This window comes from Chlamydotis macqueenii, chromosome 2 (genome assembly GCF_036417535.1).
Source record: "Chlamydotis macqueenii isolate bChlMac1 chromosome 2, bChlMac1.mat, whole genome shotgun sequence".
Classification (NCBI taxonomy): domain Eukaryota; kingdom Metazoa; phylum Chordata; class Aves; order Otidiformes; family Otididae; genus Chlamydotis; species Chlamydotis macqueenii.
The window spans coordinates 89,781,634-89,799,042 of NC_141557.1; the positions used below are offsets into that span (position 1 = coordinate 89,781,634).

Sequence of the window (17,409 nt, forward strand, 5' to 3'; positions counted from 1 at the left end):
TTGACATTGTGGAGAAGCAGATGATTAAGTTGTTCTTTGTAAAAGAGCATTTTAAGCTATCAAAGGAAATGCTCATAACTTTGGTTGGGGGCTTATTTCAACGCTAAGTGCAGTAACTAAACAAATACATGCACCTTTGCACTATACGCTATTAACCATTTGTAATGTTAAAAAGCTGCTGCCAGTGTGTAGTGTGCAGACCTAGAGCTATTGCAATTCAGAAAGTCTTTAGAGGTTGAAAGTGCACTGAGGAACCATGACTGCCTGCTTGTTCTGCTCTCATACCCTGCCTTCAGCATCTGCTATGGTCATTGTGAAGACGGATGCTGGCAGAGATGGACCTCTGGTCTGATCCATTCTGATAATTCCTGTACTCTTTGGCTCATGCTCTGGTGCTGCTGAGATGGGAAGTAGCACCAAGAGGAAGGAAAAAAGATTAAACCATTACAATTTTCTACTTAGAAGTCACTAGTTTCCAGAGGTTCAAGACAAAATTTAATGATGGCAAATGGGCAGGCCATTTTTCACTGCTTTGAGAAAACTGGGCACAATACTTTGGGGTCAGAATAAATGATTCAGTACAGAATACTGAAGTGAATTTACCAGTCTGAGAATATTTTTGATAGGATCTTTTGCTTTGATTCATGTAGCTAACTTGAGAGTTACATAGGTAGCTTTAATCCTTTTTCCATCATGTGGCTGCCTATTTCTTGCAGCACGTTTTTCCCCTCATTATAGTCTTGCTTTTTTTCACAGCTTTTCTCTCTTGCTTTCAGAGCCATCTGTGCTTTCTCATCATTTTCTTTCAAGGGCCCCGAAGAGAGGCTGTTTAACCAACCTTCCCTTGCTGTAACATTTTTTCTTGTTAATGAATGCATTCATTCACGAAAGTAGCAGAAAATGAAAAGCACTGAAGATGGGGCTACTGTGGGACGAGTTCTTTGTCGGTGTAAATTAATAAGGCCCCATTAAAGTAAACGATACTACAGAATCCTACACCAGCGGAGTCTGGCCAGCAAGCACTTACATACACAGTACTGAATGGACTAGAAGTGGCTCTGTTCTGCTTTATTTCATCTGTAACATTCTGAGCACTGATATAAAATAAAACAAACACTTAACGAAAGTTAAAGCATCAAATGTCATCAACAAATGACCAGCAGTAGGGCAAAGCATGAGGAGTGACAGACTGTGACATCTGCAATGGTTAAAAGTAAGCCAATTTGCTGAAAACTCCTGTGTTATATGGCACAGGGATAACGCTCCCCTTAGAGGGTTTAAATAAGAGATGTCAATGGAGTCGAACATGTCATAAGATAATGGACTCCTGCTGCTACATAAATGCTGAGGCATTAAATGTGAAGCATTTACTGAAAATAAATGTTGGAACAAAGCCAAGAGGTTTCTTTCTAAACTGCGAGGCATTTGTAATGTAAGCAATTATGTATGACAGGATGTCATATCTGTATGTCTTAGGCACTTTATGAAACATGAGGTCAAAGGCACGAAATGAAGTGCACTGAGTGCATTATGGCACTTGAAGACTGATTCTCTTAATGTACTGAAAAACGAGTTCCAATATGTAGGGTTATTATCTCGTATCTTTACCCATCATAAAATCACTTTGTTTGCTAAAAGCTTAATCTTGGGGTCCTCACTCAGGCAAAGCTCCCACCGATTTGAATAAGCTAGCAGTCAGATAATGACAAAGGTCTGGGAGAATGTTTTTCAGTCATCTTATATATGACTAAACGCAGTGTCACATACAGCTGAATACTGGAGTTTCTTTTGTTGTCTCCAGCTACGTATGGCTTTCCTTTGAAAGGATGAGTTATTTTCTTCTACTCTTCTAGACTCAGCAGAGATCGATTTACAATAGAACTGAGGACTAAATTTGAAAGAAAAACTTCACTGAATATGGTCAGTTGATGTCAGATACATTCAGTATTGCCTGGCCTATCTCCATTTACTAGCATTTCCTTTTACTATTTTCACATTTCCATTTACTAGCAAAACCATCATGATCTTAAGGGTGCAGAATAGGCTGAGGGCTAGTGCTTTTGGATATCTAATTTGCACCAAACATTAAAACCATCTGAAGAGTGTTATCTACCTTTCACTACTCTATGGTACTCTGAATGGTGCCATTAAATAAAAGACGTAATATACAAACACTTATTTCCAGACTTTCATTCTGCAGAAAAATGCATTTTTTTTCCCCAAGTTACAAAACTTTCTGAACTCACAGCATAACAGAATTAAGGAAGCATTGAACGGTAAGCATTGAAAGCACATGCATAGCACACAGGAGAAAAGAATGCTTCTCACCCATTGTGCTCTTCCTCTTGTCTTCCCTATCTTCTGTCCTGTTTGGCATGGCAGGAGTGGGTGGAGCAGATGCAGATGGTGGAAGAGGGGCACGTCTCTTCTTCTTCTGTAAATCATTTAGGGATGCTCCCTGTGAAATCTGGCGAAGTTGAAAAACAGGCACAGTAAAAGATATGTTTCACTGATGTTGTAAATTGTCAGTAACAAAAAAAAGTTATTGTCATATGACCTAATTTCTCAGCATGGTATGTTTATAGAGCATTTATAGTGACAATAGGAGATTAAAAAGATAGCTCAGAAGAGATATAGTAATACTGCACTCAGTGGATGAAAGGGACAAGAACTGCAGATAAATGTCACAGCAGAAATATCAGTTCAGTAGGCTTTTGATGTTTTTAGTAAAAGGGAACTAGTGAGTCCAACACTTAGCAACGCACAGTATGACATTACGTGTGTTGATAAGCTTGAGCCTTAGCATGATCTTCTTTTTCCATTGGTTTCTTCAAACCTTAAATTATGGTTAAATACTCCAATCAGTATATGTAGGGAATAAACTCTCTCTCATTTCTTTGATTTTCCTCTCAAATTCTTGTTTAAGGACTTCTGAGAGAAGTATAAGAATTGAAAGTTTGCCTGCATGATGATATGAGATCATATTGTACTCTATTTATGTCTACTGGACTTCATAGACATACTTTTGAAGATCTGTAACACCTCAGTTTCCAGTAATTGCAACATGCTGGTTGGCAAGCCAAGATTTCATTCCTGTTTACACGGCTTTTAAAAATATGAAAAAAATTATTAAAAGTGACTTGGGTTTCACTGGGTTGCATAATATTTTCTGTAGCTTGTTGGAACTTAGCTCTATTTCCTTTTTCTGGAAAAACAATAATAATAAAACCAAAACAGGTAAGAAAATCTGTTGAATTTTTGTATTTGAAAGGTACTGACAACACTTGACAGAATCAGGCGTAGCTGAGGCAGAGGGTAATGGGAGCTGCCCACACATGGCGCGCTGTTGGCGTTCCTCAGCTTTCACATGCATCACTTCACTGCTCTGTCCGTCCTGATACTCCCCATAGCTGAAGACATGTAATATACAGAACTGCCTGGTCGTTTTCTAATATTTCAAAGGCCTAAACAGTAATAATAATCTTTCCTTTAATCAGGATTAATGAACCCTTAAAATACATTTGTTGTGGGAGATTTCATTAAACAAATAGTAGCTTCACACTGCTCCAAGCTATTATCAGAGTTCAGAGGAAAGGCACTCATTTATATGCGTCTTTTCCTATATTGAGTGAAAACTCTTGAGAATAATTGAATTTTACAAAGAACAGGGCATGAATAGAGCCTTCCTCCCTCAGTTTTCCTTTTTAAAAGCAATCAGGAGGGTCTTAGGTTATAAAACATAAACATACAGTTCCCACCTATCAGAATAATTCTTTAACCACTGTGCCACATGACAATTGGACACTCTCCACCCTTTCTTGTTGAACCTGCATCCTGCATATGGAGAAACTTGGTAGTAACTGCACAGGCATATTCTACTACTAAAGCCAGTGAGGCCAATCTAGGCAAAGTTAGGCATAGTAAATGGGCAAGAATTTTAATAGCAAGTAGTGATTTTGCAGACTTCAGTTTTGGTCACCAAATTTCACGGCATTTGAAAAATCAGTCTTCTACTCAGAAAAGAGCACCGGGCCAAATGTTCAGGAATGGATACAGTGAAAATTTAGAGCTCCTTTGAAAAACTTTTGCCCAAAGTTATGGTGTTACTCCATACTAAGATGGAGCACCTCTCCTGATGAAGAAACTGTCTGCCAGTGGTTAGGAACCAACTGCAATTGACTGAAGTTGAATCTCAACCACCACCCCTCAATCCTTATACAACTAGAATGTCCAATATTGAGCTGAACATGGGAAACTGTCCACTGAAATAGACTCATCAGGCTTTTGTTTACAGAGAAGGAATTACACGGAGGACAGCTACCTAATGCTACATTTTCCTTGTGTCTATTTGGGGCAATTGGCAAATAGGTGCTTGGAAAATAGGCACATTCTTCTGCGCCACGTTTTAAATAACTAAAGACGTGTGAGCCTTTACTACTGTATCTTGATTCTTCAGGATACTACCTTACAAAAAAAAGAGAAAATTATCAAAGTGGAGGATTTGATTAACTTGACTATAAAGTCTCCAAAGTTCAGTAGCTATGGAGAACTTGAATCATCTGGGAAACAGGCAGCTTCTGAACTTCCTCAACACTTCACAGGCACAGGCCATGACTTCTGTGGTTATTTAATGGCATTTTGCAGGTTCCTCATTCACTCCTGTCTCTCCAGACAGAAAGGCCATTTTGCTTGAGGATAAAAAAATGGATGGACTGGTGATTTAAAAGACAAGTCTAGGAAATGTTGAGAATCAAGGCAGAAAGTAAGGAATTGTGTGTTTCCACTTGAAATAATAAAGATCACTAATCGTCCTTCTTCAAGTATGAATAAAGGATGTTAGTTTGGTATAATCAAATTCCTCAAAGACACATTACTGCTTTACCAAGAAGAAAGGATCCTTGTTAGAAACCAGGTTATCTTTTTCAGCTGTATGCATTCTTATTTAGTCAAATCTTCTGAGGAACATTAGATAGACGTACGGATGAACATGCTGCTACAGCTAAAGAAAAGGCTAGAAAATAGCTAGTGCTCTACTGCAATAATGCAAGTTTGGTCAAATACACACACAAAACCGCTTTTCTTACACTGTCAGCTAAGTGCAGTATACTTCACAAACACCATAAAGAAGATGAAAAGCTTGTTTAAAGCCAGTCACACTACAATGTATATAAGAAGTGTCTGGTTTAATAACAGGTCATAAAAATTGTTAAAAGTAGCTCTTTAATGCCAACCTTGGTAGAACTATGAGGCTAAACATAAATGGAAAAAACAGAAAGAACATTCTGTTCCTTTCTTGCAATTGTATATACCAAAACAATAGAACTTGAAAATAATTTGTTATGGCTGGTTGCTTCTTTTATAAAGAAATCAAGCCTTAATAACATTATCTGAATTAATTTCCCAAACTTTGTTACAGGAGCTCCTCTCTGAGTGTACAGAATATCTGCTAGTCTTAGCACTATGTAGCATCTTTAACTAGAAACAATTATTAGGCCAGCTTCTGTTACACAACAAATACATAATTTTTAAATATGTCAATAAGTGTTCTCTGACTATAATTAATACCATCAACCAAGCTAGAGATGAAGAAAGTGGGCCAAAAGGGTCTGACAAACAGTGTTACTTCTGCTCTCATATTGGTGAAACCACACATGATGCAAAAAACAATTTTCCATTAAATTCATGTTATGGCTCAAATGCTGTTTGAAAAATACTTTCAATATTGCAGAAAAAATATCTGAGGAGTGTGCTAAATGTGTTTTCCTCTAGTGAAAGCTCAACTTCTTTATAAAAATTTGAGGGCTTTAGAGAAGATTTTAGAATATATTTAGAGCATAGCAACATCAGGGGCAGGTTATGTGTCAAAATTGTGCGGAAAAGAATCCTACAAGGCTAATGCTTGAAATTTTAAATCAGTGGCATTTGACAGTCACCCTACTTCCAAAAGGTCTGTGGACATAGTAAGAGTGGATGCGTAAATTGAGTTTCATCATGCGTAAGAGTCCAGTGTTTTATCTGGGTTAGGTTGCACTGAATATGAGTTCATGAAAAACATTAATGGAGGCCCAAAGAAACAAAAGCCACCACCAACAAAAATTCATCAAGCATTCAAAGACAAGGAGGTTCTCAGATAAATTTCCAATGTGAGCTCTGTTCTTTTGCCTTGCTTGTCCTCTACTTACAGGTCAGACACTAGTTTTGTACTTATCAAATCTTCACAATTAATCTAACAGAAATGTTTATCTACATTAAGTACTTGCTAAGTCATCTGGCAAATGCCACCTTTCTTTTATTCACAGACCAAACTAGGCATAAATCCACAGCAGGTTTACTGCTCCCAAAACTGAGCCTCCTTCTGTAAACCAGAAAGTATATCAGTAATTTGCGCTCCTCAGTCCCTTCAGTATCTACCAACATTTGCAACCCCCTTGATGACACTGACTACGTATCTCAGTCATCAGAATCACTATTTTGACCAAGAAGGAAATCTCACTCTACCGTCTCCAGAGACAGGTTAAAGATGACAACAGCATACTCGGAGAGCCACACATACTCAAGTCTGTTCTGTTAAGGACAGTCCACGTACTCTTGCCGTTGATAGTAGAGAAAAGAGGACTGGGCTTCATGCAACCTTAGAAAGTGTACATAGTGCATCCTTGTTAAATAACAAAGCACTGTAATGTTGTAATTACTGCAGTTATATCTTGACTAGTAATGAACCTACCAACTACCAAGGTGTTCCAAAATGGTGATATGGCCAGGTAAAAATTCTTAAGTTAACACTAGAAGCCCAGATGGATTTTGTAGGCTTGAGGGAAAAACGTCATGTAACTTCTAAACTGGATGTTGAAGGCCACATTGGTGCCTTCTGGGAACTACTGACTTTCAAGCAACACATTTTGCCCCCATATTGGAGAGCTGAGGGGGACTTGATACTCTTCAAGGACTACTGTGTTGGGACACAGAGACCAGGAGAACCAGTTTTCTTCCTTCTCCTAAAATGAATGTCTGGGGAGAAGGGTGGACGTACAAGAGAGACGTACTTTTTGCAGGACTGAGAAAGAGCTCAGAAAAAAGGTGGGAGGTCTCAGCTCAGAAGTACAACTAAGAACACAAGTAGGGAAGAACAGCTTAAAAATTGCCATGGAAAGACTTTCTTGGACTTGCACACTAAAAGTGAACAGCACCTTCTTGAGTTACCTGGAACAGGTTTTCCCTGAACAGTTGCAGATTTCTGTTGTGGTTGGCCTCCACATCTAAGCCTGGACAACTGATAGACAAATCTAAACAGACCTAACTGCACCTTAACAGAAAACCCCTCAATGGATCTAGTCAATATATGGTTGAGATGTCAAAAAAAAAAAAAAAAGTGCATAGTTTGTGTTTCAAAATTCAAACCACTTAATCCAATATTTTCATAAACATTACAAGGAACATTTATCTTATGGCAACAGGTTTTTTTTCTTTTACTCTCACTGCTATCATTTGCCATAGAAAAGGAAAAATGGAAACTTAACCTAACAATTCTCCAGGTTTGCTATTTAACAAAATCTTCCTTAAAGCAATTTTCTTCGTGCTCAAACATTGTACAGGTGATACACATATTCTATCAGCAATAGGATTATGTCTGGAATTAGGATTGTTTTTAAGAGATGTCACACGGCAGTTTAGCATATACAAATAAAAATTATATAGCATATGATATAAACTATATGAAGAAAGCTCTTATACTCTCTTCCTTCTTTCTCCTTTTTATGCAATATTACACGTCAGGATCTTTTATTGTTTTATAGAATGCTTATATTGTTGCAACTCAGTCTAATTTGTACACAAAATGCCTTGTTTGGGGAAAGAGTGAACGATTGTTTGTAGAAATTATTTTAAGAAGTAAATAAAAAGGACTGGAAAAAGAACACATGGATTCAATCACTGGTATGCCCTGACTACCAACTGGTTTCTGTCATCCAACACTGACTAGACTGATTTAAGTAGGGCAGATTCTGATACACCTGCTGGTGATGATATTGCGTGGGGTCAGAACGCCTATCGAATTACAAGAGTGTTTAAATACAATCCCCAGAAAAATTCAGAGCTAACCTGTAACTGAACAAAGAACAGCATCACCTCAAGCTATGTATGGGACCATCCCAACCCTATTTCCTTCACAAAGAATTTTAAGAAATCTTGACATAATTAACAGCCATTTTACAAGAAGCTCTATAAGTAAAAAGAAAATACATACGTTTTATTAACCAGTTTTAAACTGTTGATATAATCATAACTGCACTGATGCTTCTATATCATTGTGTGAAAGACAAGTGGTAGGTTGGTATGTAAGTAAGATTTATGGTTTGAGAGTTGTAAAAAATATTTTGCTATGATTTTGCACATAATTTAAAGCAGCTCAGAAGAAAATATTTTGATCCAAGAGGAGCTGTTCTAGGAAAATCAGAGAGATATATCTTTCAGCTGCACAACAAGAAATAAATCTGTCCACTAAACTTGATGATATAAAAGCTATTCTATGGAGCTGATTCTGCATTTTCACAGGGCAACAGATGCTTCAACATGCCTAGCACTAGAAACCACAAGAAGTCCCAGCTGAACATTAAGATGTCTAAACAACATTTACTCATATGTCTAATATTCCCTAGACAGGTCATACATTATTAGGCTTTTCACTGGCATACACTGACAAAGGAAAGGAAGGGAGCTCTCAAAGAAACTGAGTGTATGAGCAATTCATGAAGCTGACCACTGTACGTTACGTTGTATTAAGCTGCCTGCTCAGCACTGAACTTCTCTACCTTGTTTCCCTATTGGGTAGTACTCCATTTTGTTTGATTAAAAACTGAATGTTTAATCCACAAGTACATTACAAACAGCATTCAAAGACAGCAGTCAGATGTTTCCCAAAAACACGTCCTAACATTGCAGAGTGCATTTGTGTGGGTTATTTAAAATGCTTACTAGGATCCCAGGCACTGTAACAACATATTGCAAAACCAACATGCCCAGAGATACTAAAAAATCTGGCACATGGAAACAGTTTTAAAGAGAGTATTATCTGAAAAACTTGTCATTTTTATAAAATGCGTAGAAGTAATTACATTTTAGAAATCAGCAAGTAATTTCTCTGGATCAGTAATTTTAGTTCTGTACATCTTGATTTTTCAGTGTTGGATCTCGGAAACCTAACAATAAAATGAATAACAATAAACTTAAATGGAGATTTTAAAATAAGTCACATGAAGTTAAGAAATGCATGCTGCGATAGCAAGACTGACAATTGGACTGACTAGATCCAATAGCTCCTGTTACTCTGGACACGCCACCCTCACATGGAGCCAGTTTAGATGGGAGATTCCCAAGCTACTCCCAACACGGGTCCATGCCCATAAGGTGACACCAACTAATTCTTCAAGCAGGGCAACCGTGTTTGTGTCGTGGCACAGCATTGCTCTGTATCGGGGCATTTACTCATGACTTGGAAGCTCTGTGCCATGCCTCCTCATACTGCATTTGCTCCATGGGATCGTTGCACCTCAGCCATAGTCATGGCCTCAGCTTCTGAGCTGCTCTGCTGCTGGAAGTCTTTGGGAGTTGTGTTAAGTGGGAAGTCTGGCTTATAACTGGAGTGCAAACAACATTAATTGCTTTTGTGAAAATACCTTTACCATTACTATTTTAATCAGATGCCACAAAACATTGTATCATTTTTCCTACTTCTATGCTGCTTAATTTCAAATTAGTTTTTTCTTATTACACAATTGTGGTATCAAACAGGGTTTTCTAACTAAATTTAGTATTCATCACCAAAAATTAAGCTGTGACTGCAAGAACACCTCAATCTTCATAACAAACAAAATATTTAGCATTACTGGATTTTACAGAAATTGCCATGCTTTTGTGCTATTTTATTCATAAAATAAAGAAGACGAAAGCCAAGGATGTCCTTGAATATTCAGCTGACCGGCAAGAGAAAGCTAAATCAGTTGACACAAGAAAGCCACTACAAGATGAAGGGGCAAGCTCATTTTTCCATCTGTTTTTATTGAACACACCCTTCGTGAAATGTCATGGTCAAGGGCAGTTAAAAATTAATGTAATTCTAATCTTCTTTAAACACTTTAACTTTTTCAGTTAAATGTGTCAGACAGGAAACTATCCATAAACAAATTTGAGATGTTAAATTACTAAGATAGCTGTGATTTCCTTCTTTTGCAAAATCTCATTACTAGCTGCAATATTATTTCCACTCAAGGAAGTCACTCTACAACACCAAATATTTTCACATGCATTGAAACATGTAGACTACACAAGTTGCGGATGTTTGCTTTGGCAGAGAATTGAACTTCCTCTGTTTCTCTGAATACAATGCAATCCTCCTCATTTATGTCTTCATTTAGAGGGGGAAAAAACAACAAAAAAAACCCCTCAAACACTTAAAAATCACATTTTAAAACCACCACAACCTGATTTGCTCATAAGATCTATTTCTCCTATAGAGAAAAACAAAAAAGGCAAAAATCACCAAATTTTCATTTCATATTTGTGCTTATCTTTTTAGTTAGAGGAATAGAATTAATAGGACAAATGAAGATTAATAAGAATTAAGACAGCAGCTCAGTATTTCTTCTGGCAGTTTTGTCAATGAGTTTGACATGATCAACGTAATCTCCTTGAGTCACTGCCTTTGGGCAAAGCACTGGCATAAGGATTTTATACATCATCTTTTTCCTCAGTCTCACATCCAGGATTACAGGCTGGGTGATTGGTTGGTATGCTTGTCTACCCTTAAAAATCTAAGAGATGTTACGAGTCAATTGAAGATCTGCAAAATTTATTTTGCATCTTTGTCCAATTTTCTGCAAAAGGAGGGACTCTAGACTAAAATCTGTTGGGGCCAGAAAGTGGAAGGCAATCACACCAATGTTTGAGCAGGAACAAGGAGAACCATAACCCTTCTATTGCCACCAAGCAACATACCTCCCTGAAGCTTAAGTTTTCCTTTACACTTACAATTTTCTTCCTTAAAAATACGCGAGCTGAATTTTTAGTGCTTAGCGCTAAATCTTAGGCAATCATTTCAGCAGTCTTCTAAATTTAGAGAAAAACATACTTGACTTATTTCCAGTATTCACCCCCCTCGTATCAGCCCTCTCCATCTGCAGGCACGCAGAATGCCTGAGAAAACTGGTTTGGCTGTTAAGTCAAGTGATAGTTTTGTGCCATCCCTTGCCATTGCCTCCTGCAAATTTCCGCTCAGTCTAGCTCCCTCCAGCACTTACAAAGGGCAGCCACAAGCCCCTACTTCCACAATCTTCAGAAATCAAGAAGAAGGGGAAACAGCAAAGTGGTACCACAGTGTCAATTAGATGTATCACTAATAACTGTAGTGTAACATGGCTCTGCATCAAGCTACTTCCCACAAATAGTAGATTTTTATCATCCACAATTAGAAATACACTCTGCTGCAAAGATTTGTTAAAGAAATCCACCATGGCACTTCACTTGCTATCCATGTCTGGAAGTGTCAGTAACATAGAGCTGAGCAGGACTCGCGGGTTGTCTGTTGAGCTATGATGTTCTAAGGTGAGCACACTACAAACAAAATGAGGTGCCTATTTCTCCCGGTGACCCGCACCATCCATCCTCTAAAGAGGTGAAAAACTGAAGTGGTATGCAGTCAGAAAAACTGGATTTGCATTCCTCTCTCCCCACTTCTATTACTTTTGGGATATGACTGTGAATTAACTCAAATGAAACACAGCTTTAAGCAGCATAGAACAGTTTTTACATTTTTTACTAGATTACACTTATTTGTGACCTATGTTCTTGCTTTCTTATTTGGCTAAACAAGGATCAGAATGCAATGTCATTAAGTCATTAAATTAAACCTGATTTACACAGCAAGTATTTACTTAGTTACTTTTTCTATCACATACATTTTTATCTTTTTAATATGAGACCTAAGAAAGGTGGAGTTACAAGTAAAATCTGAAAAGCTACACAAATACAGTTTCTAAATCAAGCATGGTGTTAGGATAATTTTTCATTGCTTATTGAATGCCAGTTCAGAAACCTTGCTGCTTAAAATGATCTCTATATTAACTTCCCCTAAATACCTTGCCCAAAAAAGCTTAATAATTACTTGACACATACTTTTTCTTTAATGAGAGTTAAAGCTTATGATGACATCAGCGTGTTCTATTTGTCTGTGACTTGCAAGCCAGATGAAGTTCACTTACTAAACGCTGCAACCCTGCCAAAATTCAGGGCTGCATAGAACAGTATGTTCGGGCCCTGATGTCTTGCCAGTTTTCAACGAAGTGCTTGACAGAGACCACATGTGGAGGTCAAGTGATACTATCACGATCTCAGCAGATGGTAAGTTGTGGTACTATTCCCAAGGCAGGTAGTGTAGTCTGTTCAGAAACAGTTGGCAGGTGATCATGAACTCACAGCCAGAAGCAACTGGATTATTGCAAAAGATCAAGAATGTTATTGATGTTGGCGAAAAGACTATTCCAAGAATTTTTCTTGCAGATAATTCAAGGACTCAATTCTCAAGATGTACATTTTCTTGTGAAAACATAAACGGATCTATTTTGTCAACTGCTATCTTAAATCAGAAGCCCTCCTGTCAAAGAAACCTTGTATTCCTGCATTATTATTATGTGATGTATCTTAAATGATAAAGACACTGCAAGCTTACCTTGCTTGGGTTCTTGTAACATATTAAGGATCACCAGGTCATTTTGATGTCATATCAGAGGTTGTATCTACACAGGTTAGAGGGCAGGATTGGACTACTTTACAGAACGCAACAGGAAAGTAGACCATGGAGGAATCTTACAAAAACACCCCTCTATAGTAACAGCCTATCCAAGTCGAAGTTTGAAACAGTCAGCACCTGGTTAAAGCAGGTGAGCAATTTCAATCTCTACTGAACTGAGATTGCTACAAGTTCCTGGATAAAGTTGCAAAAAATAACTATTTCTAAAAATTCAATAAAGCCATATAGTGGACTCCTTTTATGCAGTACCAATTTTTTTTTTTCTCCAAGCTAAAGAAGCAATATTCTCCTTTCAGAAAAAGACATAATTTTAAAGCAGACTTTAAAATTGCAGGGTTTTGTGGTGCAAAACCTATTAATTGACCCTGAACTTTACCTCAGTAAAGACAGATTCTCAAAGGGACGGTGTAAAGGCAGTCTTACTGTTTGGTTTTTTTTTTTATTTTTACTTTATAATACTTAATAATATTTAACTTATAATTACTACTTTACTTACAATTACTCCATTTCACTAGCAGCTTTTTTTGAGTCTTCCTGAATTTGATGCTTTACAAGGCAGCAAGATAAGCAAGGCTTCAGCCATCATTGCACTTTCCTCTTTTCTTTTAATTTGGGCCTGCATCATTTATCCAAACTAGAGTGTACTTGTCCAGGTAAATTAAGTATCCAGACTGCACAGCAAACATTATCTGATGGTCTATTGGCTGGTTTCACGTTTGCCATCTGAGCATCGTTTTGTCAGACATGAAAAGAAGAAGTTTGGATATTTTTCATTCAGCTAAATGAATGCCATGGTAAAAGCTCTTTAGAGAAAAATGAATTCTCCTATGTTCTAATTTCTTATTCATTTACTGTGGTGTAGGGCATTTTAAGGACCACAGACTGACCTCTATTACTGCTCAACTCTTGCTTCTACTACTTGGTTCCGGTACATCTTGATAATGGACTCTGCAATAGGATAGCACGAGCCAGGTTCAGCTTCAGTGGAAATATCAAATAGATAAAGCTTTTCAGGTTTATGACCAGTTAAAAAGACCACTGTTTCTAGAAAACTTAATGTATGTCATCACAGAATTTCATGTCTGTGAAGGGCAACAGTTCGTACATTTTTCAACACAAGGCAATTAATTGAAAGTCATTAAGAAAAGCTCTACCCTTATACACTCTTTTTAAAGAAATACTGCTTGATTCTTTGGGCAAAACTGGATAGATCCAGGAAAGCAGTATGCTGTAAGAGATCAGTTTGACTTGCTGTCTCCTGAAAGGTAGAAATTATCATTTGCTAAGCAAAACAATAGCCCTATCACTGCACAAGACAGAGGTGTCCCAACAGTTCCTTCCTCAAGGAACCCCGATCTAGAGAGTATTTGTCATGGACCTGGATCTGATACTGATTTCAAATTGAATGGGATCAAGTCTTTCATGCTGTTTTTTTTATTTTGTCAGTGAAAGGCATGTATCCAGTGGAGTGCGCTGGACATCAGCCATACAGCTCCCAGCTACCTGTAACTTGAGCTACGTACCTGCACCTCAATATTTTGAGATGCAGTCCAGGGGCCTGCAAATATGACCCTCAGAGTCCTGCAGGGCTCTTTGATACTGCAGTTACAGCACGAAGCTGCAACGTGTATAGCAGGCAAGTTGCTTAAGGGTTCATGCTGGAAAATTCTTATTGCTCATATGATTTACTGGCAAAACTTATGGTCTCATTCTGCAAGTGCAAAGTTTTGCGCTTATGAGCACAAAAGAAAGAGAGCAATGATTTGGAACAGCAAAGACAGCTGGTTTTGTTTTTAACGAGAGACACGTTGCCTGGTTATCAAATTACCAGTGATAAGAAGACCTAGTGAAGTCATGGAGAATGCTTCCAGTGACTTTCCTGGAGTGGTATCAGATCATGTGAGACAAATATTTAGGTACAAATCTCTTCAGTATTCTCCAAAAATAGCTGTAATGGGTTATATCAAGGATTCTGCCCTGGCTTCTCTATCAGACAGTGGCAAGCATCTAGAGGAGGGCAGAAGAAAAGGGAAGGTATGTTCAATACTACCTTCTCCCTAGTACTTTTGCAGCCACCAGCCATCTTCCTGTCAGGGGCTTCCTGCCCGTGCCAACCTCATGACGTTCAACCAGGCCAAGTGCAAGGTCCTGTATCTGGGTCGTGGCAATCCCAAGCACAAATACAGGCTGGGCAGAGAATGGATCGAGAGCAGCCCTGAGGAGAAAGACCTGGGAGTGTTGGTAGACGAGAGGTTCAACATGAGTGGGCAATGCGCCCTTGCGGCCCAGAAGGCCAACCGCATCCTGGGCTGCATCAAGAGGAGCGTGGCCAGCAGGTCGAGGGAGGTGATTCTGCCCCTCTACTCTGCCCTGGTGAGACCCCACCTGGAGTATTGCGTCCAGTTCTGGAGTCCCCAACACAAGAAGGACATGGACCAGTTGGAAAGGGTCCAGAGGAGGGCCACAAAGATGATCAGAGGGCTGGAGCACCTCTCCTATGAGGACAGGCTGAGAGAGTTGGGGCTGTTCAGCCTGCAGAAGAGGAGGCTCCGGGGAGACCTGATAGCGGTCTTCCAGTACCTCAAGGGGGCCTACAAGAAAGATGGGGAGAAGCTGTTCAGTAGGGCCTGTTGTGATAGAACAAGGGGTAATGGGTTTAAATTAGAAGGAGGTAAGTTTAGATTAGATATTAGAAAAAAATTTTTTACAATGAGAGTTGTAGAGCACTGGAACAGGTTGCCCAGAGAGGTGGTGGATGCCCCATTGGAATCGTTCAAGGCCAGGCTGGATGAGGCTCTGAGCAACCTGATCTAGTCAGGGATGTCCCTGCTCCTTGCAGGGGGGTTGGACTAGATGACCGTTGAAGGTCCCTTCCAACTCTAACTATTCTATGATTCTATGATTCTATGATTCCTGGTGTTGTTTATATTTAAAAATTCGCAACAGACTTGTCATCCTTGCAGTATTTGCTCAGTCTCCTCTTGAGCCCATGTAAACTTTTAGCGCACACATCAACCCTTGGCAAGGAGTTCCAGAGATCTACTGCTTGCACAAAGAACCACACTCTTTGGTTTTGTGAGGTTTGCCAGCTTCCTACTAGCTTCAGATGCTCTTGTAATGGCTGGTTGAACAGTCAAATCCCTATCCATAACCTTCATGCCACTTTTTCAAGATGAAGAATCATGGTTAACTTAAGTTGTACAGTTGTCCTGGTATTAAGATACTCCACATTTTTGATCATCCTTTAATGACCTTCCATAAGTCTCTTCCTCTCTTCCCATTCTGTAATAACCCTCTGAAACAAGGGGAACACTATTGTAGTATTTAAGATGGCATAAAGTCACAATACAGTTGTGTAATAAAGTTATCTTTTTATCTTCTTTTCCTCTCCTAAATTGCTCGGCATCTGGTTTGCTTTTTTGATTGCTTTTGAGCTTTGAGTTGACTTTTTTCAAAGATGTAAGTCTTCTGATCCTAAGATCTTCCTAATCGGTTATTATCAGCTGAGAAACCAGCATTTTACAAGATATCAGGGAAAATTAAGAGTGGTCTTTTCTCATGCATATCCCTTCACACGTACCAACACAGAATTTTACTTGCTTTCACCTGCAAGTGCTGCCAGCACTCAATCCCATAATGTTTTTGAACAGTTGTTCTTCACACTCAGCCTTTGACCTTACTATCTGGATAACTCAAATAGTAGCAACAAACTTTGTCACCTTACTGGCTATTTCCAGGTAACCTCCTAATATGATGAACATGGATCCTGAATGACTCCAAAGCTGTTGCAACATTCCACCACTAAATGAGTGGATCATTTACTCCTAACACATGATTCTTCTCTTATTTTCTTTACTGTCAGTTATTTAAGAGTAAGATAACCTTCCTCTTTATGGAATGGAGACTTGAGTTCCTTAAGAAATCTCTGGTGAGAGACCTTGGTGGAAGCTTTGTGGAAACCCAGACAGACTGTATGAACCAGATCACACATATCCATCTGTTTGCTGAATGTGTCAAGAGCACTAAGAGAGTTGTAAGGTGAGGTTTATGTTTTACCAAAGCTATATTTTCCCCTCTTCATTATCTTCATAGAGATGCCAACTAATTTAATTATCTATTATGTTTCTAGTAATCTTTCCAGTATATAAGCAATATTAAGAGGCTTAAGAGTTTTCTTGATTTCCCTCATAGTTTCCAAGCACCAATTCTACTTCCACCTTTTTTCTCTGAATTTCTTTACAAAAATCCCAAGTGTAGCATTGGTAGCATCCAGCAGTGGTATTCAGTAACATTTGCTCTATTTCTTTGCTCCAGATAGTAGAAAAAGACTTAATACAGATATAGCTATTTTATACAATATTCTCCATTTCAGAGCACTATGTTATCGGACAAGCTTGCCGTTCATTATCTGCTTATGTGGGCAATCTTGACCTATGAAAAATGTAAAGCAAAGTTGAACTATTTTACCATGCTAGGAGAATAGTAGGCAATTCTCTGGCTAAAGAGTAAGGCAGTGCTTATGTCAGTGTGGTAAAATAATTTAATTTTATGTCTATATAAGCAAAGGAAAAAGATGTCATCTTATCCATAAACTCTCAACATCTACAGAA

General features: G+C 38.5%; 1 protein-coding gene across 6 annotated transcripts in view; it reads right to left on the bottom strand.

The window, feature by feature from the left end:
* COBL (cordon-bleu WH2 repeat protein) overlaps positions 1-17,409 on the bottom strand; it is a 161,474-nt gene that overhangs the window by 49,796 nt on the left and 94,269 nt on the right. For all 6 annotated transcript variants that reach the window (XM_086740424.1, XM_086740429.1, XM_086740426.1 and 3 more), the window contains one exon: positions 2,329-2,467. In XM_086740424.1, the coding sequence (XP_086596550.1) occupies positions 2,329-2,467 (139 nt within the window). The remainder of the gene's footprint in view (positions 1-2,328; positions 2,468-17,409) is intronic.